The 16658-nt window shown below is 49.2% G+C and overlaps 1 protein-coding gene and 1 pseudogene across 1 annotated transcript in view; one reads left to right on the forward strand and one right to left on the reverse strand.

Moving 5' to 3' along the window:
* Positions 1–903: 903 nt before the first annotated feature.
* FLVCR2 (FLVCR choline and putative heme transporter 2) overlaps positions 904–16658 on the reverse strand; it is a 60001-nt gene continuing 44246 nt past the window's right edge. The window contains exons 6-10 of the mRNA XM_024737783.1: positions 8554–8664; positions 7649–7754; positions 7387–7498; positions 6748–6803; positions 904–2548 (exon numbers count right to left, since the gene is read on the reverse strand). Of these exons, the coding sequence (XP_024593551.1) occupies positions 2480–2548; positions 6748–6803; positions 7387–7498; positions 7649–7754; positions 8554–8664 (454 nt within the window). The 3' untranslated portion in view covers positions 904–2479. The remainder of the gene's footprint in view (positions 2549–6747; positions 6804–7386; positions 7499–7648; positions 7755–8553; positions 8665–16658) is intronic.
* Positions 10066–10796, forward strand: LOC112394839 (ras-related protein Rab-15 pseudogene; annotated as a pseudogene).

Here is a 16658-nt window from a genome sequence, read left to right on the forward strand (position 1 = left end):
CCTGGAAAAATAGCTCAGTGTACGAACCATCTTTCCTTTACCAGCTATTGTAGGAGGCAGTAAGAAAAGGAATGATCTTACAGAACGTTAACATGAATGGAGGTCCACAGGGAGCCCACCTAAGAAAGGAATGGATGAAAGCATAAGAGTATGTGGATCCTCTAGGCATGCACCACAGAAACCTGATTCCAGATAAATAAAGACAAGATCCCGAAAGATCTAAAAACATGATACAGAGTATTGGCAGACACTATGGGTATAAGATTTCTCTAACAGCCCAGGCTAGGCTCCCTTCCCAGGTGGTTTAAAGTGGAATCATAGTGTTGTCTCTCCACCTAAGAACTGCTAGCAGATACGGAGCCAGAATGCCACAGACACAGTGCAACTCTCTGCAGAAGAAGTGTCCAGGAAACTGATTGTTGCAGCCCACTCACGTAACACACATAAGGTAAATGCAATCGCAAAGGGAAGAGTGGCAGGAAGGGGGACGATTCAGAAGAACTGCAAAGGACAAAACTGGATTCCGGCCAGCGCGACCTGGTGAGTGACTGCTCTGATTATAGAACAAACATTCCAGCCATGCTTTGAGGTAGAGCCAGAAACCACAGTGGGCTCTCTGGGCAGCAGGCACACTCAGCTGAACTGTCTTCTTTGGATGCTGTAGGGAAAGCAGTCCCCGTCACATGTCAGACGTTGAGTTGCAGTCCCCCACAAAGGCCAGCTGTCACCCCTGCAGCCTCATCTTTTAAAAGTCACCCACTAGGATGGCAGTATCTGTGTCAGCAGAAGACCACCTTCCAGGGTATGGAGGCCACAGGAGCACCTTCTCTACCCCGAGCCCCCACCCCTCCAGACCGCTCCCGCCACCAAAGCCATCTCTGCCCCAGTACATGACAAGGCAGACCACATGGAGAATCTTTTATTGCCTTAAAACATCTGACATTAACAAGTAGAAAATACTAATTATGTTTTTTAAATAAATCAATGGTTTCAGTAAACATTTTGTTGATACATTTTAAGGGGCTGAAGAGTAAACACTTTCTCCTTATCAAAAAGTAAGGTGCCATCACTCTCCACCTCCCCTCCACCCCTACCTCAGTCCTCCCACCAGAAGTGTGAACTTCTTTTATTATGTACAGAATATCTGTACACACACACACACACACACACACACACACACACACACACCTGGCTCCCCTCGGGCAGTGGCTCAAGCACCCCAGCACCGCTGCCACACAGGCTGCTCCAATATGCTGAGGCCGGGGCAGCATAGGGGTCATGATCACGGAACTCAACACACAGGAGAAATGACCAAGACGTCTTATTTTTGGAAATACTACCCAAGCCCACGAGTAGAGCCAGACAGCAGGCAAAGCAGGAGAGGTCAGCTAGGGCTGGATGAAGGGGAATCTTTAAATTCAGAACATCTGAGAAAAAATTATTGCTATTAAAGAAGTGGGTGAGGGGAGAGGTGGGGATGCAAATACTGTCCCCATCAGAGATGGAATGCACTTATCTAACCCAGCAGACCTGAGTCCCGTTCAGTGGCCACCTTCTGCCCTTTCATCTCTCAGAAGCGTTTTGGAGTTCGAAGGGATGAAGGTATCCAGGTTGGTTTTCACTAAAAGGTACAGACAGTTGGCTGGGCTTGCCCTCCCTCTGGAGAACACGTGGGCAGCGTCCAGATGACAGCAGCAGAGGTGACAGTGACACACACACAAGGCCCTAGGCCAGGACATCTTTTGTAGAAAAGAACCTTTCCATTCCCAAATCGTTTAGGGACCAGAGTCCCCAAATTCGTAAGCACCCTCACATCCCGAGAAGGTCAGCTCTCTGAAACCGGCTTCTTCACAGCCACAGCAAAGTTTCTGTCAAGTTTACTGATGTTTGGTTTGATCAGCTCTTGGGAAAGAGGGTTTGGAGACAGACGCCAACGTGAGCCGGGAGAACCTGGTCCCAGAGTCCTGAGGGGTTTGTCCTGATGGTGTTCTCTCTCCCACAGAACGTTAGCGGTCAGTCTGGTGGCCCAAGAATGACCCTCGTCCAGAGCAGCTGCTGCTCCTTAGAATTGGGCTCCTAAGGGTCTGAAGACACTAGGAAAAGTTAACCTCCGGAATAAGCTTTCTTTCCGTGATAATTTGCAGGCTCTCTCCCGAGGGATGGGGTGGAGGGAAGGCAAGGCAGCCGGCCAGGACTGACTCCAGGATTCCCTCTGCCCCCGCCCACCAGCTCCCAGACCTACGTGGGGGAGGGGCGGGGAGCCGATCGGCACGTGGTGAAAAGTGCAGTGTCCCCCAGGCAGACGACACCAGCTCTGCGGTGGGTTCCAGGCGGAGGCACTGCCGTCCAAGCCGCAGCTATGCCCCCTGGTTCCCTCCAAAAGCTGCTCCGGTGAAGCCCGCGGTGCTGGGAGGGAGAGCTGTGCTGGCTGAAGAGGTGGGCGTGGTCCGTGTTCCCTGAGTCTCAGCACCTTTCTCTCTCAGAGGTGCTCCTCCAATACACCAGTGGGGGCTTTGCTGGTTTTGCTCTCGTCTTCCTCCGGGGGTTTCTACAAGGCAAACAAGTGGGCAGCCCTTGAGGTGAAGAGGCAGGGACTCCACCCCGACCGGAGCATCTGCCTGCCAGGGAGTCTGTAATCCGCGGGGGAAAACCAGAGTCCCAGGCACTCAGCACCCCCGACAGCGAACAAAGGGAACAGGAACAGAAGCTCCGGCCCGGCCACAAGTGTGCTCCTCAGACACACACACCATCACGACAGAGTCAAAGGAAGCACAAGAAGGCAGCTTTCTGTGACACCGCAGCCACCACGGGCCACCTCACTGCGAGTGCCACTGAGTTCTGCTCACCCTTCTCCCCCTTCTGACAGCCTCAGCCCACCTGGACGGACCCCCAGGCGGCTGTGCAAAAGGCCAGGTCTGCACCTCCCTCAGGACTGCTGACCACCCCCGGTCGGGGGCAGCCCCAGGATGAGGAATACTGTTACCATGCGGGTGGAACAGCTGCAGCAGAGAACTGTTATAAAGGCAGGATGCTTAATGGCATATGTCAGCTGAAAATAATGTGTATATAATTTCCGCATAGAAAAAGAGACTTTGGGTCAGTTTGTCTTCAGTTTTCTTGGGGGCAGATGGCACAGGATTAGAAGACCTTCTGGGTCACACTCGTTAACTGGGTGGGATTTATATATGGAGATTATTCTGTGAGGCCCCTAGGTGCCAGCGGCCAACTTGGGCATTTGTCTGCCATTTTAGGAACACTTTGCTTCTTCCATCAGGGGCTCATCCAGTTCCCAACAAGGCCTCGTGCACAGGCCCTGCCCCACACAGCCCCCACCATCGAGGCTGGAGGAGCACGTCCAGGACACGTCAGCTGGAGAAATGGCGCTCCCTCTCCAAGGACACTCTCAGGGCAACCTGTGGCAGAGATAACAGCAGTAGATCCAGCTTCCTGTTCTCCATCCTACTAACGTTTTGGCACCAGCTCAGCCTCAGCCCTGAGAAGCCCTCACTCAGGCAGCCAGCGGCCGACTTCAGCCACTCAGGCTGTCTCCTCTCTCTGACACACTCATGCACACACTCCCGCCTCTTCCAGAGCCATCACCTTGAAATCACAATCAAACAGGGCTTAGTGCCTCTGTGGCCAAGAACTACTAACTGGAAGAAGAATGGAAACCCAAATGTAGACTGTTGCCATGAAGGTCAGTCATGACCCCCCCAGCCAGAAGTTCTGGCTCCTTCTACCAAAATGACACACTTCACTGATTAGAAAGAGCAGCTCTGAAAGAGAAAACCAAATACCATATGCTAACACATATATGTTGAACCTAAAAAAAAAAAAAAAACCTAGGGGCAGGACAGGAATAAAGACAGACATACAGAATGGACTTGAGAACACGGGGAGGGGAAGGGTAAGCTGGGACAAAGAGAGTAGCACTGACATATATACACTACCAAATGTAAAATAGATAGCTAGTGGGAAGCAGCTGCATAGCACAGGGAGATCAGCTGGGTGCTTTGTGACCACCTAGAGGGGTGGGATAGGGAGGGTGGGAGGGAGACGCAAGAGGGAGGAGATATGGGAACATATGTATATGTATAACTGATTCACTTTGTTATAAAGCAGAAACTAGCACACCATTGTAAAGCAATTACACTCCAATAAAGATGTAAAAACAAAAGAAAGAGCGGCTCTGGCCAGATGCGCTGCCTGCCCTGCATTCACCTGGAGCTGAGAGTGAATCCCGGTGACAGTTCGCAGGTCCCACTTACACCCACCACCTCGGGGTGTCAAATGACAGCCGTTGCAGGGATGCCCTCTGACAGCCCTGGCTTCCCTGGGCATTAGCCCAGCATGACTCTGGACACCCGCCATCCCACCAGGCTCCCCCAGATGCAAGGGAGGTGCGGAGACACACAGTGAGTATCCAGGACACCGAAAGCTGAGCACCAGCACCGGACTGGCCTCCTGGTCCTACTCGGTGCTATTTCCCACAGTCCATTCGGACGAGCCAACACCTCCATCCTGGACTAACAAACCTGGTCCTAGTGGACAAGGATCTGGCTGCAAAACAGTGAGATATGGGAACAACCTAAATAGCAAACGAGAGGAAATGGAAATGTATATACGTAGATGCGGGGTTTGGGGGGTGCAATGGTGTAGAAAGGTTGCCAGGCTCTAGTAAGGAAACAATCAGGGTAGAAAACCCAACGTGTACAAGCATATTCATAGAAAACACACTGGGAAATGACGAAGTGTTACTAGGGTACCTCTTGGCGCTAGGACTACAGGTGACCTTTACTTTCTTCTGTTTGCCTTTATCTGCCCAGGGAAATACAGATTATAAAGTGAACATAGCAAAATCACATATCACTTGACACAAGGCGTCACATTCCAAATTGAAACCTTTTCACGAGAAACCTATCCTGTTATCACGGGCACCTTTTCCCAGGCTCAGGATATATTCGCCAAAGTGTCCCGAATCACATGTTTCCTCATCCACGGCACAGGGGCAAACCCATCTCCACAGTGGTGATGCCACAGTTCTCACAGGCTCCTGAGAATAACACTCCTGTCTCAGGCTTTCCCCGTGTCCCCACTGAATGTCCAGTCCCAGCCACCTCCCTCCACCTGCTCCCTGCTGCTACCTGCCAACCCCAGAGTGTGAGATCAGAGGACAAACAGTAAGGAACTAAAGATTAGCAACCATCTGCCAACACGTATTCTTAAAGCGCTAAATGTACCTCTTTCAGATGACATTTTTGCCTTAGAAAATTGGCAAAGGTTTTTAAAAATGATAAATACTCAGTGTTGGCCTCATACACTGCGAGAGCAGTGAGCACTGGTAGCATTGACAGTACCTTTCTAGAGAACAGTCTGGCAATACACATCAAAGCTTAAAAATGGGCATGACCACTGATCCATTTCTTGGGGAAATACTGTGCTTAAGAACGTGTCCAAAGATTCAGCTCCAGGACATTAATCACAGTATCATTTATAACAACAATCAGAAACAACCTTAGTGTTCCCGGACAGGAAAACTGTTGAACAAATCATGTTTATCCATGTGCGGTCATTAGAACACGGTGCAGTCATTAAAAGTATGTTGTAAGAGACTAATGACCTGATAAAGCACTCGCAACAGGTAAAAGGCACATAGAACAAGATTCCACTTTTGTTTAAAAAATGCATACATAGGGCTTCCCTGGTGGTGCAGTGGTTGAGAGTCCGCCTGCCGATGCAGGGGACACGGGTTCGTGCCCCAGTCCGGGAAGATCCCACATGCTGCGGAGCGGCTGGGCCCATGAGCCTGCGTGTCCGGAGCCTGTGCTCCGCAATGGGAGAGGCCACAACAGTGAGAGGCCCGCGTATCACAAAAACAAACATACATATGTATAGATCATATGTGGACACAGACATGCATAAGAAAATGTAGAAAAACAGCATCTCATCTCTAGCTGACGCTATTACAGGATGACTTTTAAATTTTGTACACCTTTCTTTATTTTTTTTACAGAATATGTATTACCTCTGTAATAAGTCTTGGGTGTTTTGTTCTGTTTTTGAAGAAAACCCTACTACGCTCTTAGAGCTGAAATTCCTTTCATCCTGGCTCGGACTTGACACTTAACACTTTGGTTAAAATACTTCCCAGCCAATTAGAGCTATGGGAAACACTTTTCTGTTCTAGATCAAACTCCTGGTCCTCTCTCCTTCCATGACCATCAACTCCTGCTTCCTGACTTGTCCTTTTAGAGCCCTGATGGCAACCCATTGGCCCCGGTCCCTCCATCCCCATGGCACTGCCTGGGGGGCTGTCACATGCCCAGAGGGCCACTGTCTCGAGGCCACCACCACCATGACCGAATGGGGGCCCCAGGTGGTTACCTTTCCTCTCCAGTCACCAACCCCAGGCTGAAAGGAGAGGACCCAGGGCCTGAGGACGTGTCTCAGGATCCGGTGGGGGGCGGGGTGGGGGGGCTGCTGCTCAGCAGACTGTGACACAGTGAGGAGCTCCGGGGGCCAGAGCAGGGAGGCCAGGAGAAGGGAAGGAAGCAGGAGAAGAGCCCAGACAGGGCAGCAGAAAAGCAGGGCTGAGGCAGCTCCCAAGGAAACTCTTTGTCTCCACGTGCGTGATGCTGAGTTGCTCTCACAGCCACCCGTCACTCTGGGAGCACCCCCTACCCCTGCTGCTGCAGCCTCAGCAAACCGGGACCCGGATGTCAGCCCAGCAGCTACCCACATACTCACATTCTCAGGAGCTTCTTTGTTTGCCTTCTGCCTCCGGAGATCTGCCCGAATGAATGCTGAGGTCCAGGATTGCAGAAGCAAGGGCAAAAGAGGCAGTTACCAAGCAGAGCAATGGTCACGTTCATCCACGAGAGGGAGCCCTCACTCTCCTAAGGGCCACAGGTATCCCACCTCCTTCAGATATTCCAGGGATCTGAGGTTCAGTCAGCCTTGATAAGCCTGGGGACCACTGCTGTCCCTGACAGGCAGAAGCCAGTGATGACACTGCCCTTCACTTATAGATCCCTGATATTTGCAGGGAGTTTGCACACATTGCTCCAGTCCTCACAACAATCCCCATTCTACAGATTAGGAAAGTGGGGCTCCCAGAAGTGGGTCCACTTGCCCAAGGTCAAACAGCTATGGAGGTCGGTGTCACAGTCTAGGATTCAAACAAGGGTCTTTCGGGGCCAAAACCCAAGCTCGCTCCAACAAAATATGCTAATGCCTCCCCAAAGACTTCCTAACAAGCCCTCTCGTCTGCCCCGCCGTACAGGAGCACCCAACTGTCTGATCAATCAAGGCACCGGGTGCCAAGCTGCCAACAGCCTAAAGCCGCGAGCAGTCAGCGCGTCATGTCGTCCTGAGGCCCTGACTCACCAGTGAGGACTGCTCCAAGGGTGAGGAACGCACACAGGAAGATGTTCCCAGGCCTGGTTCCATAGTTGTCGATAATCTGGCCCTGGGAGACGGTGAAGATGATCCCGAATACCTGCAAAGGCACAGAGAAGACTGGAAACAAGGGGCCAGCCAACCAGCCCACGGGGGAGCTGAGCTGCCATAATGTAGTGTCTGCACCGGACAAGCCCAGCAGGGAACAAAGAGCCACGGCTCTGGGGCCACCACGAAATGAGAGGCCTACCTGGGCAGACATGTTGAGGAGGCCAGACGACATGCCTTCTGATTCTGGGTATGTCAGCTCCACAGCAAACTCAAATCCCAGCGGGAGGTAGCCAGTCATAAAGAAGCTGAAGCCCAGATCACAGAAACAAGGTGATGGAGAACTTCCGGAACGAGGAGAAAAGGGAGCCTACCTCCTGCCCTACAACTCCTTTTCCTAGTCTCTTTCTCCCCATCAAGACATGCCTTGAAAATCAGGCCATCCCCTACGCAGCCATTAAACACACACACACACACACACACACACACACACGTACTGCCCACAGGAAAATAAGTGGAAGGTGAAGCTGAATAGAGACCCCTGTGGAAGAGGTACCCTTTCCTACACTTTCTCATACATCAAGTCCAGAAAATTCCAGCTCTGATCTCTTACACCTGCACCACACTTCCTGCTGCTTTCACATCCGCTATCTCTCTCATTCTTTCCAACAACTCCACAAGGCAGGCCACTCATCTTAAATTACAGATGAAGAAACTGAGTCTCAGAGTGATTAAGGGAGGTGCCTGTGGTCTAATAGATAGTCAACAGCAAAACTGAGATCAGGACCCACACTTTCTGATTCCCAGCCCTGTGTACTTTCTCTGAGCCCATGTTGTCCCAAGCAGGGCTAATAAAGACTCCATATATTTCCTAGCCTCCCAGAGATCTGTGAAGGACACAGTCCATCCCAACAGCATGGATGGGCCTGGAAGTCCCAGGTGGGCTTTCAAAGTGTTACAAGTGAACATGACCTCTGGCCACCATTTCCACATTTCAGGAGGTCAGTGAGAAGGCAGCAGAGGGATACCTATTGCTTCCTAGGATGTTGGCAGCTCAGGAACCATGGGTGGAGCTTTCCAGTTAAGCAGGTTAGAGGTGAAACTTACCCCATTGCACCAGCCGTGATGAACACTACCCACAGGTGTCCCAGGTTCAAGGTCAATGTGTAAACCACCATGCCCACCAGAGTCATGATATAGACCACCAAAGTTGTCTCCCTACAAGCAGAGGCAACGAAGTTGAGTCATATACTGCGGACTTTAACAGGATCTTTCCCTCCCTCTCTCCCTCCCTTCCATTCCTTCCTTCCTTCCCTCCCTCCGTCCCACCTTCTATCTATTGGGCACGTGCTGCGTGCCAAGCCCACTTCTGTGAGCTATTTGCTCTCATAGAATTTTCTGTCCATGAGGTTGATGGACATCGGACCAATGATCACACTGTGGTCAGAGCTACAAAGGGTAAGACCAGGACAGTATGACGTCATCTTGCGGCACGTGTGTTCTCCTGCAAAACCCTCTCAACAAGATCGCGCTGCGCCTGGACTTGTCACATCCTACCCACAAGCAACAAGGCATAACCCTTGCCTCTCCTCCTCCCCCACTGAAAAAACAAATGGGACACACAACTGTGGTCAGGCGGCAGTGGCATGCAGACGACCCCAGAAGCCCGTTCTGCTTGTCTGCTTTGCCCCCAGACCCCAGGACAATGCTGGGCAGAGCCCTGGCTGTGAGAGTCTCTGTCATCGTTGAATTCTTCCTGTTGCCACCTGCACACGTCCAGCACCGTTTTTCCTGCTAAATCTGAACTACTCTGCTCCTGACCGTGGCAACTAAGAAAGAACATTCTCCAGCCCTGAACTAAGTCCTTGACTCCAAAGCCGAGGTGAGAAAGCTCTGCCCACGCCCAGTTGCATTTCCCCTTGTTGGTCCCTCAGAAGGACCCTCAGCAACGTGCTGGTTTCTGTTTCTGGCTCACCCTACTTGTGCCCCTCCCCACACCTCTCCCCCCACGTTGCCCACTCAGGACTCTGCTGCGGCCCTGACTCCTGCACTGGGACCTGCATCCCTCTCTGTCCTACTGACTGAGGGCAGGGACTCTGCACATCCTTCTGCGCTCTGGCCACGAACGTGGGAACTCAGACTATGAAAGGTCAAAGCCTTCACTCATCTCTGCTGAAGCCAGAAACACAGAGGGGTTGCCAGCAGGTGTGTACTGTGGTTATGTGAAACTAACACTGCATTTACTGGATGCCAGGGAGTCTGCTAAGTGCTTTACACGCATTTATTATTTCCTTCAACCCTTACAAAAGCCATGCAATAAAAGTATGACTAATTTAAGAAAACTGCAAGCATCTTTTCTAATCACAAAACTTTGAGATCAGAAATCAACTATAAAAACTGCCCAAAACACAAACACGCGGAGGCTAAACAATTATCTACTAAACAACCATCAGGTCACCGAAGAAATCAAAGAAGAAATTTTAAAAACACCTGGAGACAAATTAACAAAAAACACAACAATATAAAATATATAGGACACGCTTCCGGGCACCGAGCGAGCGGCGGCGAGGCGGCGTGAGCCGACCCCGCTTCCTTCTCGCCGCCGGCGCCGTTCTCGGAATGGCGAAGCAGTACGATGTGCTGTTCCGGCTGCTAATGATCGGGGACTCTGGGGTAGGCAAGACCTGCCTGCTGCGCGGCTTCACCGACAAAGAGTTCCACTCCTCGCACATCTTCACCATCGGTGTCGACTTTAAGATGAAGACCATAGAGGTAGATGGCATCAAAGTGCGGATACAGATTTGGGACACAGCAGGGCAGGAGAGATAGCAGACCATCACAAAGCAGTACTATCGACGGGCCCAGGGAATATTTTTAGTCTGCGACATTAGCAGTCAGCGCTCTTACCAGCACATCATGAAGTGGGTCAGTGATGTGGATGAGAAGGCACCAGAAGGTGTCCAGAAGACCCTTAGAGGGAATAAGGCTGACGAAGAGCAGAAACGGCAGGTGGGAAGCGAGCAAGGGCAGCGGCTGGCCGAAGAGTACGGCATGGACTTCTATGAAGCAAGGGCCTGCACCAGCCTCCACATGAAAGAGTCCTTCACGCGCCTGACGGAGCCTGGTGCTGCAGGCCCACCCGAGGGAGCTGGAAGGTCTGCGGACAGCCGCCAACGATGAGGTGGCCTTGGCGGAGCTGGAGGAGGATAAGGGCAAACCCGAGGGCCCGGAGAACTCTTCGAAAACCTGCTGGTGCGGAGCATCTTGCGTGGAGCGCCCCCACCCCGCACAGTCCCCTCTCCCCGCAGGAGGGCTGCGGGCACACAGGGAGCCTGGGCTTTGCCCTGCGTCTCTTCTCCTTCGGGTGACCCTGTGGAATCTCGGCCGCTGCTCCTCCTCCTGCCTGGCTCCGGGGAGCAGCTCCTCTGTCCTGTACGAGCTGCCTCGCCCCCCTCCGCCCTCCCCCCGGGATGGCCCCCTCCAGCCTGTTTCCCCAGCCACAGGCCTGCCTCGAGCCCCTGATGTACTACGAGCACCGCCTCGCTACCCCGAGGTCCCAGGCGATGGCCCAGTCCGGAGTCAAGGAGGCCACTGGAGGTTCCTTCTCTCAGTGCATCTGGTTTCCTCTCCGCTTCTCCTCGTTTCTTCCCGCCTCTCTTCCTGTCCCTTCCCCTCTGCTGTGTTCCTATCAAAGCCCTCCCCACGCCCCCCACGTGTCCCATGTGGCTGCTGGTACAGCACCTTTCAATTCCTCCCTCTTTGTCGGGCTGAGGGAATGGACTCAGGCCCAGGGGCATGTTCGCTGCTCTGCTCCGGGAGAAGCCCCACCCCGCTTTGTGGGAAATTCTTCCAGTCCTCTCCTCCCCACCGCCCTTTCTTGTGCCATGGGCCTGCCTCCCCGGTGACCAGGGAAAGAGGAGAGGAAGGAAAGCCCAAGCTGGTGGTCCCCACGCCTGGGGCTGTCCTACCCCACCCCTGCCCCGTCCCCAGCTTCCGCTGCACTTGGCTGCCTGCCCTCCCGCCTCTTGGGGGAACTGAGCTTCAGAGAAGAAAAAAATGATGACGGGTGGCGGGGATAAGAAGTAACCTCCATTCTCTACCTGCCCTGCAGCGCATACACTATTTCTCCCTGCCCCCGGGCTCCCGAATTTAAAGATGTGGACCAAGGCCTGAGGGCACTGCAGGGGCATGGAGAGCCCTGGGGCCAACCACACACTCCAGGAAGGGGAGTGTTTGGAAATGAAGGGCCAGCTCCTATATACCAGGTTGAGCGCCCGGACAGCAGTTTGCAAACCAGAGGGGAATTCAGCAGCAGCAGGGATTCCTGGGCCCCATCTTCCATTTCTTTCTTTTTTTTTTTTTTTTAACATCTTTATTGGAGTATAATTGCTTTACAATGGTGTGTTAGTTTCTGCTTTATAACAAAGTGAATCAGCTATACATATACATATATCCCCATTATCTCTTCCCTCTTGCGTCTCCCTCCCTCCCACCCCTCTAGGTTGTCACAAAGCACTGAGCTGATCTCCCTGTGCTATGTGGCTGCTTCCCACTAGCTATCTACCTTACGTTTGGTAGTGTATATATGTCCATGCCACTCTCTCACTTTGTCCCAGCTTACCCTTCCCCTTCCCCGTGTCCTCAAGTCCATGCTCTAGTAGGTCTGCGTCTTTATTCCCATCCTGCCCCTAGGTTCTTCATGACCATCTCTTTTATTTTTTTTTAGATTCCATATATATGTGTTAGCATACAGTATGTTTTTTTCTTTCTGACTTACTTCACTCTGTATGACAGACTCTAGGTCCATCCACCTCACTACAAACAACTCAATTTCGTTTCTTTTTATGGCTGAGTAATATTCCATTGTATATATGTGCCACATCTTCTTTATCCAGTCATCTGTCTACGGACACTTAGGTTGCTTCCATGTCCTGGCTATTGTAAATAGAGCTGCAGTGAACACAGTGGTACACGACTCTTTTTGAATTATGGTTTTCTCAGGGTATATGCCCAGTAGTGGGGTTGCTGAGTGGGATGGTAGTTCTAGTACAGCTAATCAATGAATTTGGTAAAGTAGCAGGATACAAAATTAATGCACATAAGTCTCTTGCATTCCTATACACTAATGATGAAAAATCTGAAAGAGAAATTAAGGAAACACTCCCACTTACCACTGTACCAGAAAGAATAAAATACCTAGGAATAAACCTACCTAAGGAGACGAAAGACCTGTATGCAGAAAACTATAAGACACTGATGAAAGTAATTAAAGATGATACAAACAGACCGAGAGATATACCATGTTCTTGGATTGGAAGAATCCACATTGTGAAAATGACTATACTACCCAAAGCCATCTACAGATTCAACGCAATCCCTACCAAACTACCACTGGCATTTTTCACAGAACTAGAACAAAAAATTTCACAATTTGTATGGAAACACAAAAGACCCCGAATACCCAAAGCAATCTTCCATTTCTTATGTAAGATGGGCATCTCCCCACCACCCCGGCAGGTGAGAGGTGACAGAACCATGCTGGTGGTCTTTCACCAAGCCCAGCCTTCAGGTCTCAAGGCTTTCCCAAGACCCAAAGTTTGTGGGAGAAGGGCAGGGGGCTCACGGGCAGAAAGCAGGTGAGCCCTGGGTAGGAACGCTTGGTGCTGTTCCCTTCAGCCTTCAAGGCCAAGTGCTCATCTTGCTCCTCAGCTCCTGACTCAGAGGCCTGAGGGTTTGCCAACTGCACTGTGGCTACAGGTGGAGGGAAGCGGACTCCCTCCTCCAGGGCCCTTTGTTTCAGGAAGAAGTTTCTTTAACCCCATATGGTCCAAGAGTCATTTGCAGGAGGCCCTTTAAGGAAGGAACAAGTCAGTTACCAGCCCTAGTAGGGTTGCTCCCCACCTTCCCAAGATGGGAGAAGCCTAGGGAGGAGGATCAGTCTTAAGCTGCGTTGCATGGCTGGCACTGGAGTGAAAACAAAACTGGGCATCGAACATTCACTAATTAAAGACTAAAATCCAGGACACACACATGTGAAGAATTAAGAGCCCCACTTCCTTACTCCTCTGAAAAAAAGTGTGGGGGATGAAATCACCAAACCTTTTCTTCTGACTCTTATCAAATCAGGAGAGAGCAGGAGAGGGTAGCTCAGGATGAAGGAATGGGGGATGAGTTATCATAGTTGAAGGAAAAGGAAGGCAGGAATAGTTATAAATCGTCAGCTAATGAGAAATGTAAAGAGCTGACTCTTTAGGACGAAATCATGACCACAGCTGAGGATGTTTCCTTGAGGACTAACTCCTCAGGTGTTAAAACATGCAGCATCACTCTGGGGTGGGGAGGTCAGCAGTGCCAACCCTCAGTGTGCCCTCAGCCCGGGACTCGAGGGAGCAGAAGTTATACTGGCCATTGGCTCCAACCTGTGGTCAGTGTCACTGCTTTCCCTGAAGATCTGGCCGAGCACCATTGCCTTTCTCTCCTAGCCCTATAGAGGGACTATATTTTTACTGTACCCTAGGGGTTCTGGAAGGGAACACTTGGGGTTAGGATTCTATGGCCTGAGAAGCCCCATCCATAAGGGCCACAGCTGGGGAGAAGTATGAGGCAGAAGAGGGGTTGGGATTTTAGGGTGCAGCTATGCTCATGAGGTACCAGAGTCAGCCTCTCACCCCTAAACTTCTCCCAGAGGTAGCCTGGGACCTGGCCTTAGACTGTTGAGCAGGTGCACCTGCCTGTTGACGCCTCACCACCTTTGCACCTGTTGTCTTGAGACCCAGCACAGCCCCAGGCACTCCACCTGCTCCTGAGCCCCACCATCTCCCTGTGAACTTTGTGTGCTGTGTCTTGGGTCCAGGATATGAATTGTGAGCAGGGTTCATCTATTTTAAACACAGATGTTTACAAAATAAAGAATATTTCAAGTCAAAATAATTAATTAATTAATTAAATATATGGGACACAGGAAAAGCAGTTCTAAGAAGCAAGTTTATAGTGACACAAGCCTGTCTCAGGAAACAAACAAACAAAAATCTCAAATAAACAACGTAATCCAAGGCAATCAGGAGATTCAATGCAATTCCTATCAAAACACTAATGAAATTTTTCACAGAATTAGAACAAATAATTCTAAAATTTGTATGGAAATACAAAAGACCCCAAATAGCCAAAACAATCTTGAGGAAGTAGAACAAAACTAGAGGTATCAGTTTGCCCAGATTTCAAACTATACTATAAAGCTATAGTAATCAAAACAGTATGGTACTGGCACAAAACAGACACAGAGATCAATGGAACTGAATAGCGATTCAAAAATGAACCCACATTTATGTGAGCAATTAACCTACAACAAAGGAGGCAAGAACATACAATGGGGAAAAGACAGACTCTTCAATAAATGGTGTTGGGAAAACTGGATGGCTATACACAAAAGAATCAAACTCAACTACTCTCTCACACCATGCAGAAAAATAAAGTCAAAATGGATTAGACTTAAATTTAATTTAAAACCTGAAACCACAAAAATTCTAGAAGAAAATATAGGCAGTATACTGTTTGACATCAGTCTTAGTAATTTTTTTTGATATATCTCCTCAGGCAAGGGAAACAGAAGCAAAAAACAAACAAATGGGACTACATCAAACTAAAAAGCTTTTGCACAGCAAAGGAAACTATCAACAAAATTAAAAGGCCAGCTACTGAATGAGAGAAGACATATCTGATAAGGGGTTAATATCCAAGATATACAAAGAACTAATACAACTCAACATCAAAAAACAAACAACCCAATTAAAAAGGGGGCAGAGGATCTGAATAGACATTTTCCCAAAGAAGACATACAGATGGCCAACAAGTACATGAAAAAGGGAACCCTCGTGAACTTGCTGGTAGGAATATAAATTGGTGCAGCCACTAGGGAAAACAGTACGATGATTCCTCAGAAAAATTTTAAAATAGAACACCCAGATGATCCAGCAGTTTCACTCCTGAGCATTTATCCCAAGAAAATGAAAACACTAATTCAAAAAGATATATGTACTACCCCTATATTCACTGTAGCATTATGTACAGTAGCCAAGATATGGAAGCAACCTAAGTGCCCATCAACAGGCAAATGGATAAAGAAGATGTGGTACATATACATATATTTCAGCCATAAAAAAGAATGAAATCTTGCCATTTGCAACGACATGTATGGACCTAGATGGTATTACGCTAAGTGAAATAATTTAGACAGAGAAAGACAAATACTATATAGTATCATTTATATGTGGAATCTAAAAATCAAAACAAATGAACAAACAAAACAGAAACAGAGTTACAGAGAACAAACAGATGGTTGCCAGAGGGGAGGGAATGGGGGAGAGGAAAGAAACAGGTGAGAGAGATTAAGAGGTACAAACTTTCAGTTAGAAAATAAATGAGTCAAAGGAATGAAATGTATGGTGTGGGGAATACAGTCAATAACTATGTAACCTCTTTGTATGGTGACAGATCCAAGTTAGATTTATCTTGGGGATCATTTTGAAATGTATAGAAACATCAAATCTCTATGTTGTGTATAGGAACTAACATACTGTAGTAGGTCAATAATACTTCAGACACAAACAAGCATGCAAACTCATAGAAAAAGAGACCAGATTTGTGGTTACCAGAAGTGGGGATAGGGTAGGGGGAGGGAGAATTGGACGAAAGCAGTCAAAATGTACAAACTTCCAGTTATAAGATAAGTAAGTACTAGGGATGTAATGTACAATACGATAAATATAATGAACACTGCTGTATGTTATACACACAAGTTGTTGAGATTAAATCCTAAGGGTCCTCATTATGAAAATTTTTTCTATTTCTTTAATTTTGTATCTATATATGATGATGGATGTTCACTAAACTTACCGCGACAATCATTTCATGATGTATGTAAATCAAATCATTATGCTGTATACCTCAAACTTATACAATGCTGTATGTCAATTATATCTCAACAAAACTGGTAGGAAAAAAAGAGATGTATGACTCTCCCTAATATGACAAATGAGGAAACTGAGCTCAGACCAGTCAAGTTACTTGTCCAAAGTCACCTGCCCAGGAAATGCACAGCTAAGATTCGAATCCAGAGGTAGGATTTGAAACCTGTGCTCCCTCTAATCCCACACACAGGAATACTAACACAGGATGGGGCTGCACCTGTGGGAAAGACCAACAGCCTCTGAAGG

Source organism: Neophocaena asiaeorientalis, unplaced genomic scaffold, assembly GCF_003031525.2.
Source record: "Neophocaena asiaeorientalis asiaeorientalis breed wild unplaced genomic scaffold, Neophocaena_asiaeorientalis_V1.1 scaffold49, whole genome shotgun sequence".
Lineage (NCBI taxonomy): Eukaryota > Metazoa > Chordata > Mammalia > Artiodactyla > Phocoenidae > Neophocaena > Neophocaena asiaeorientalis.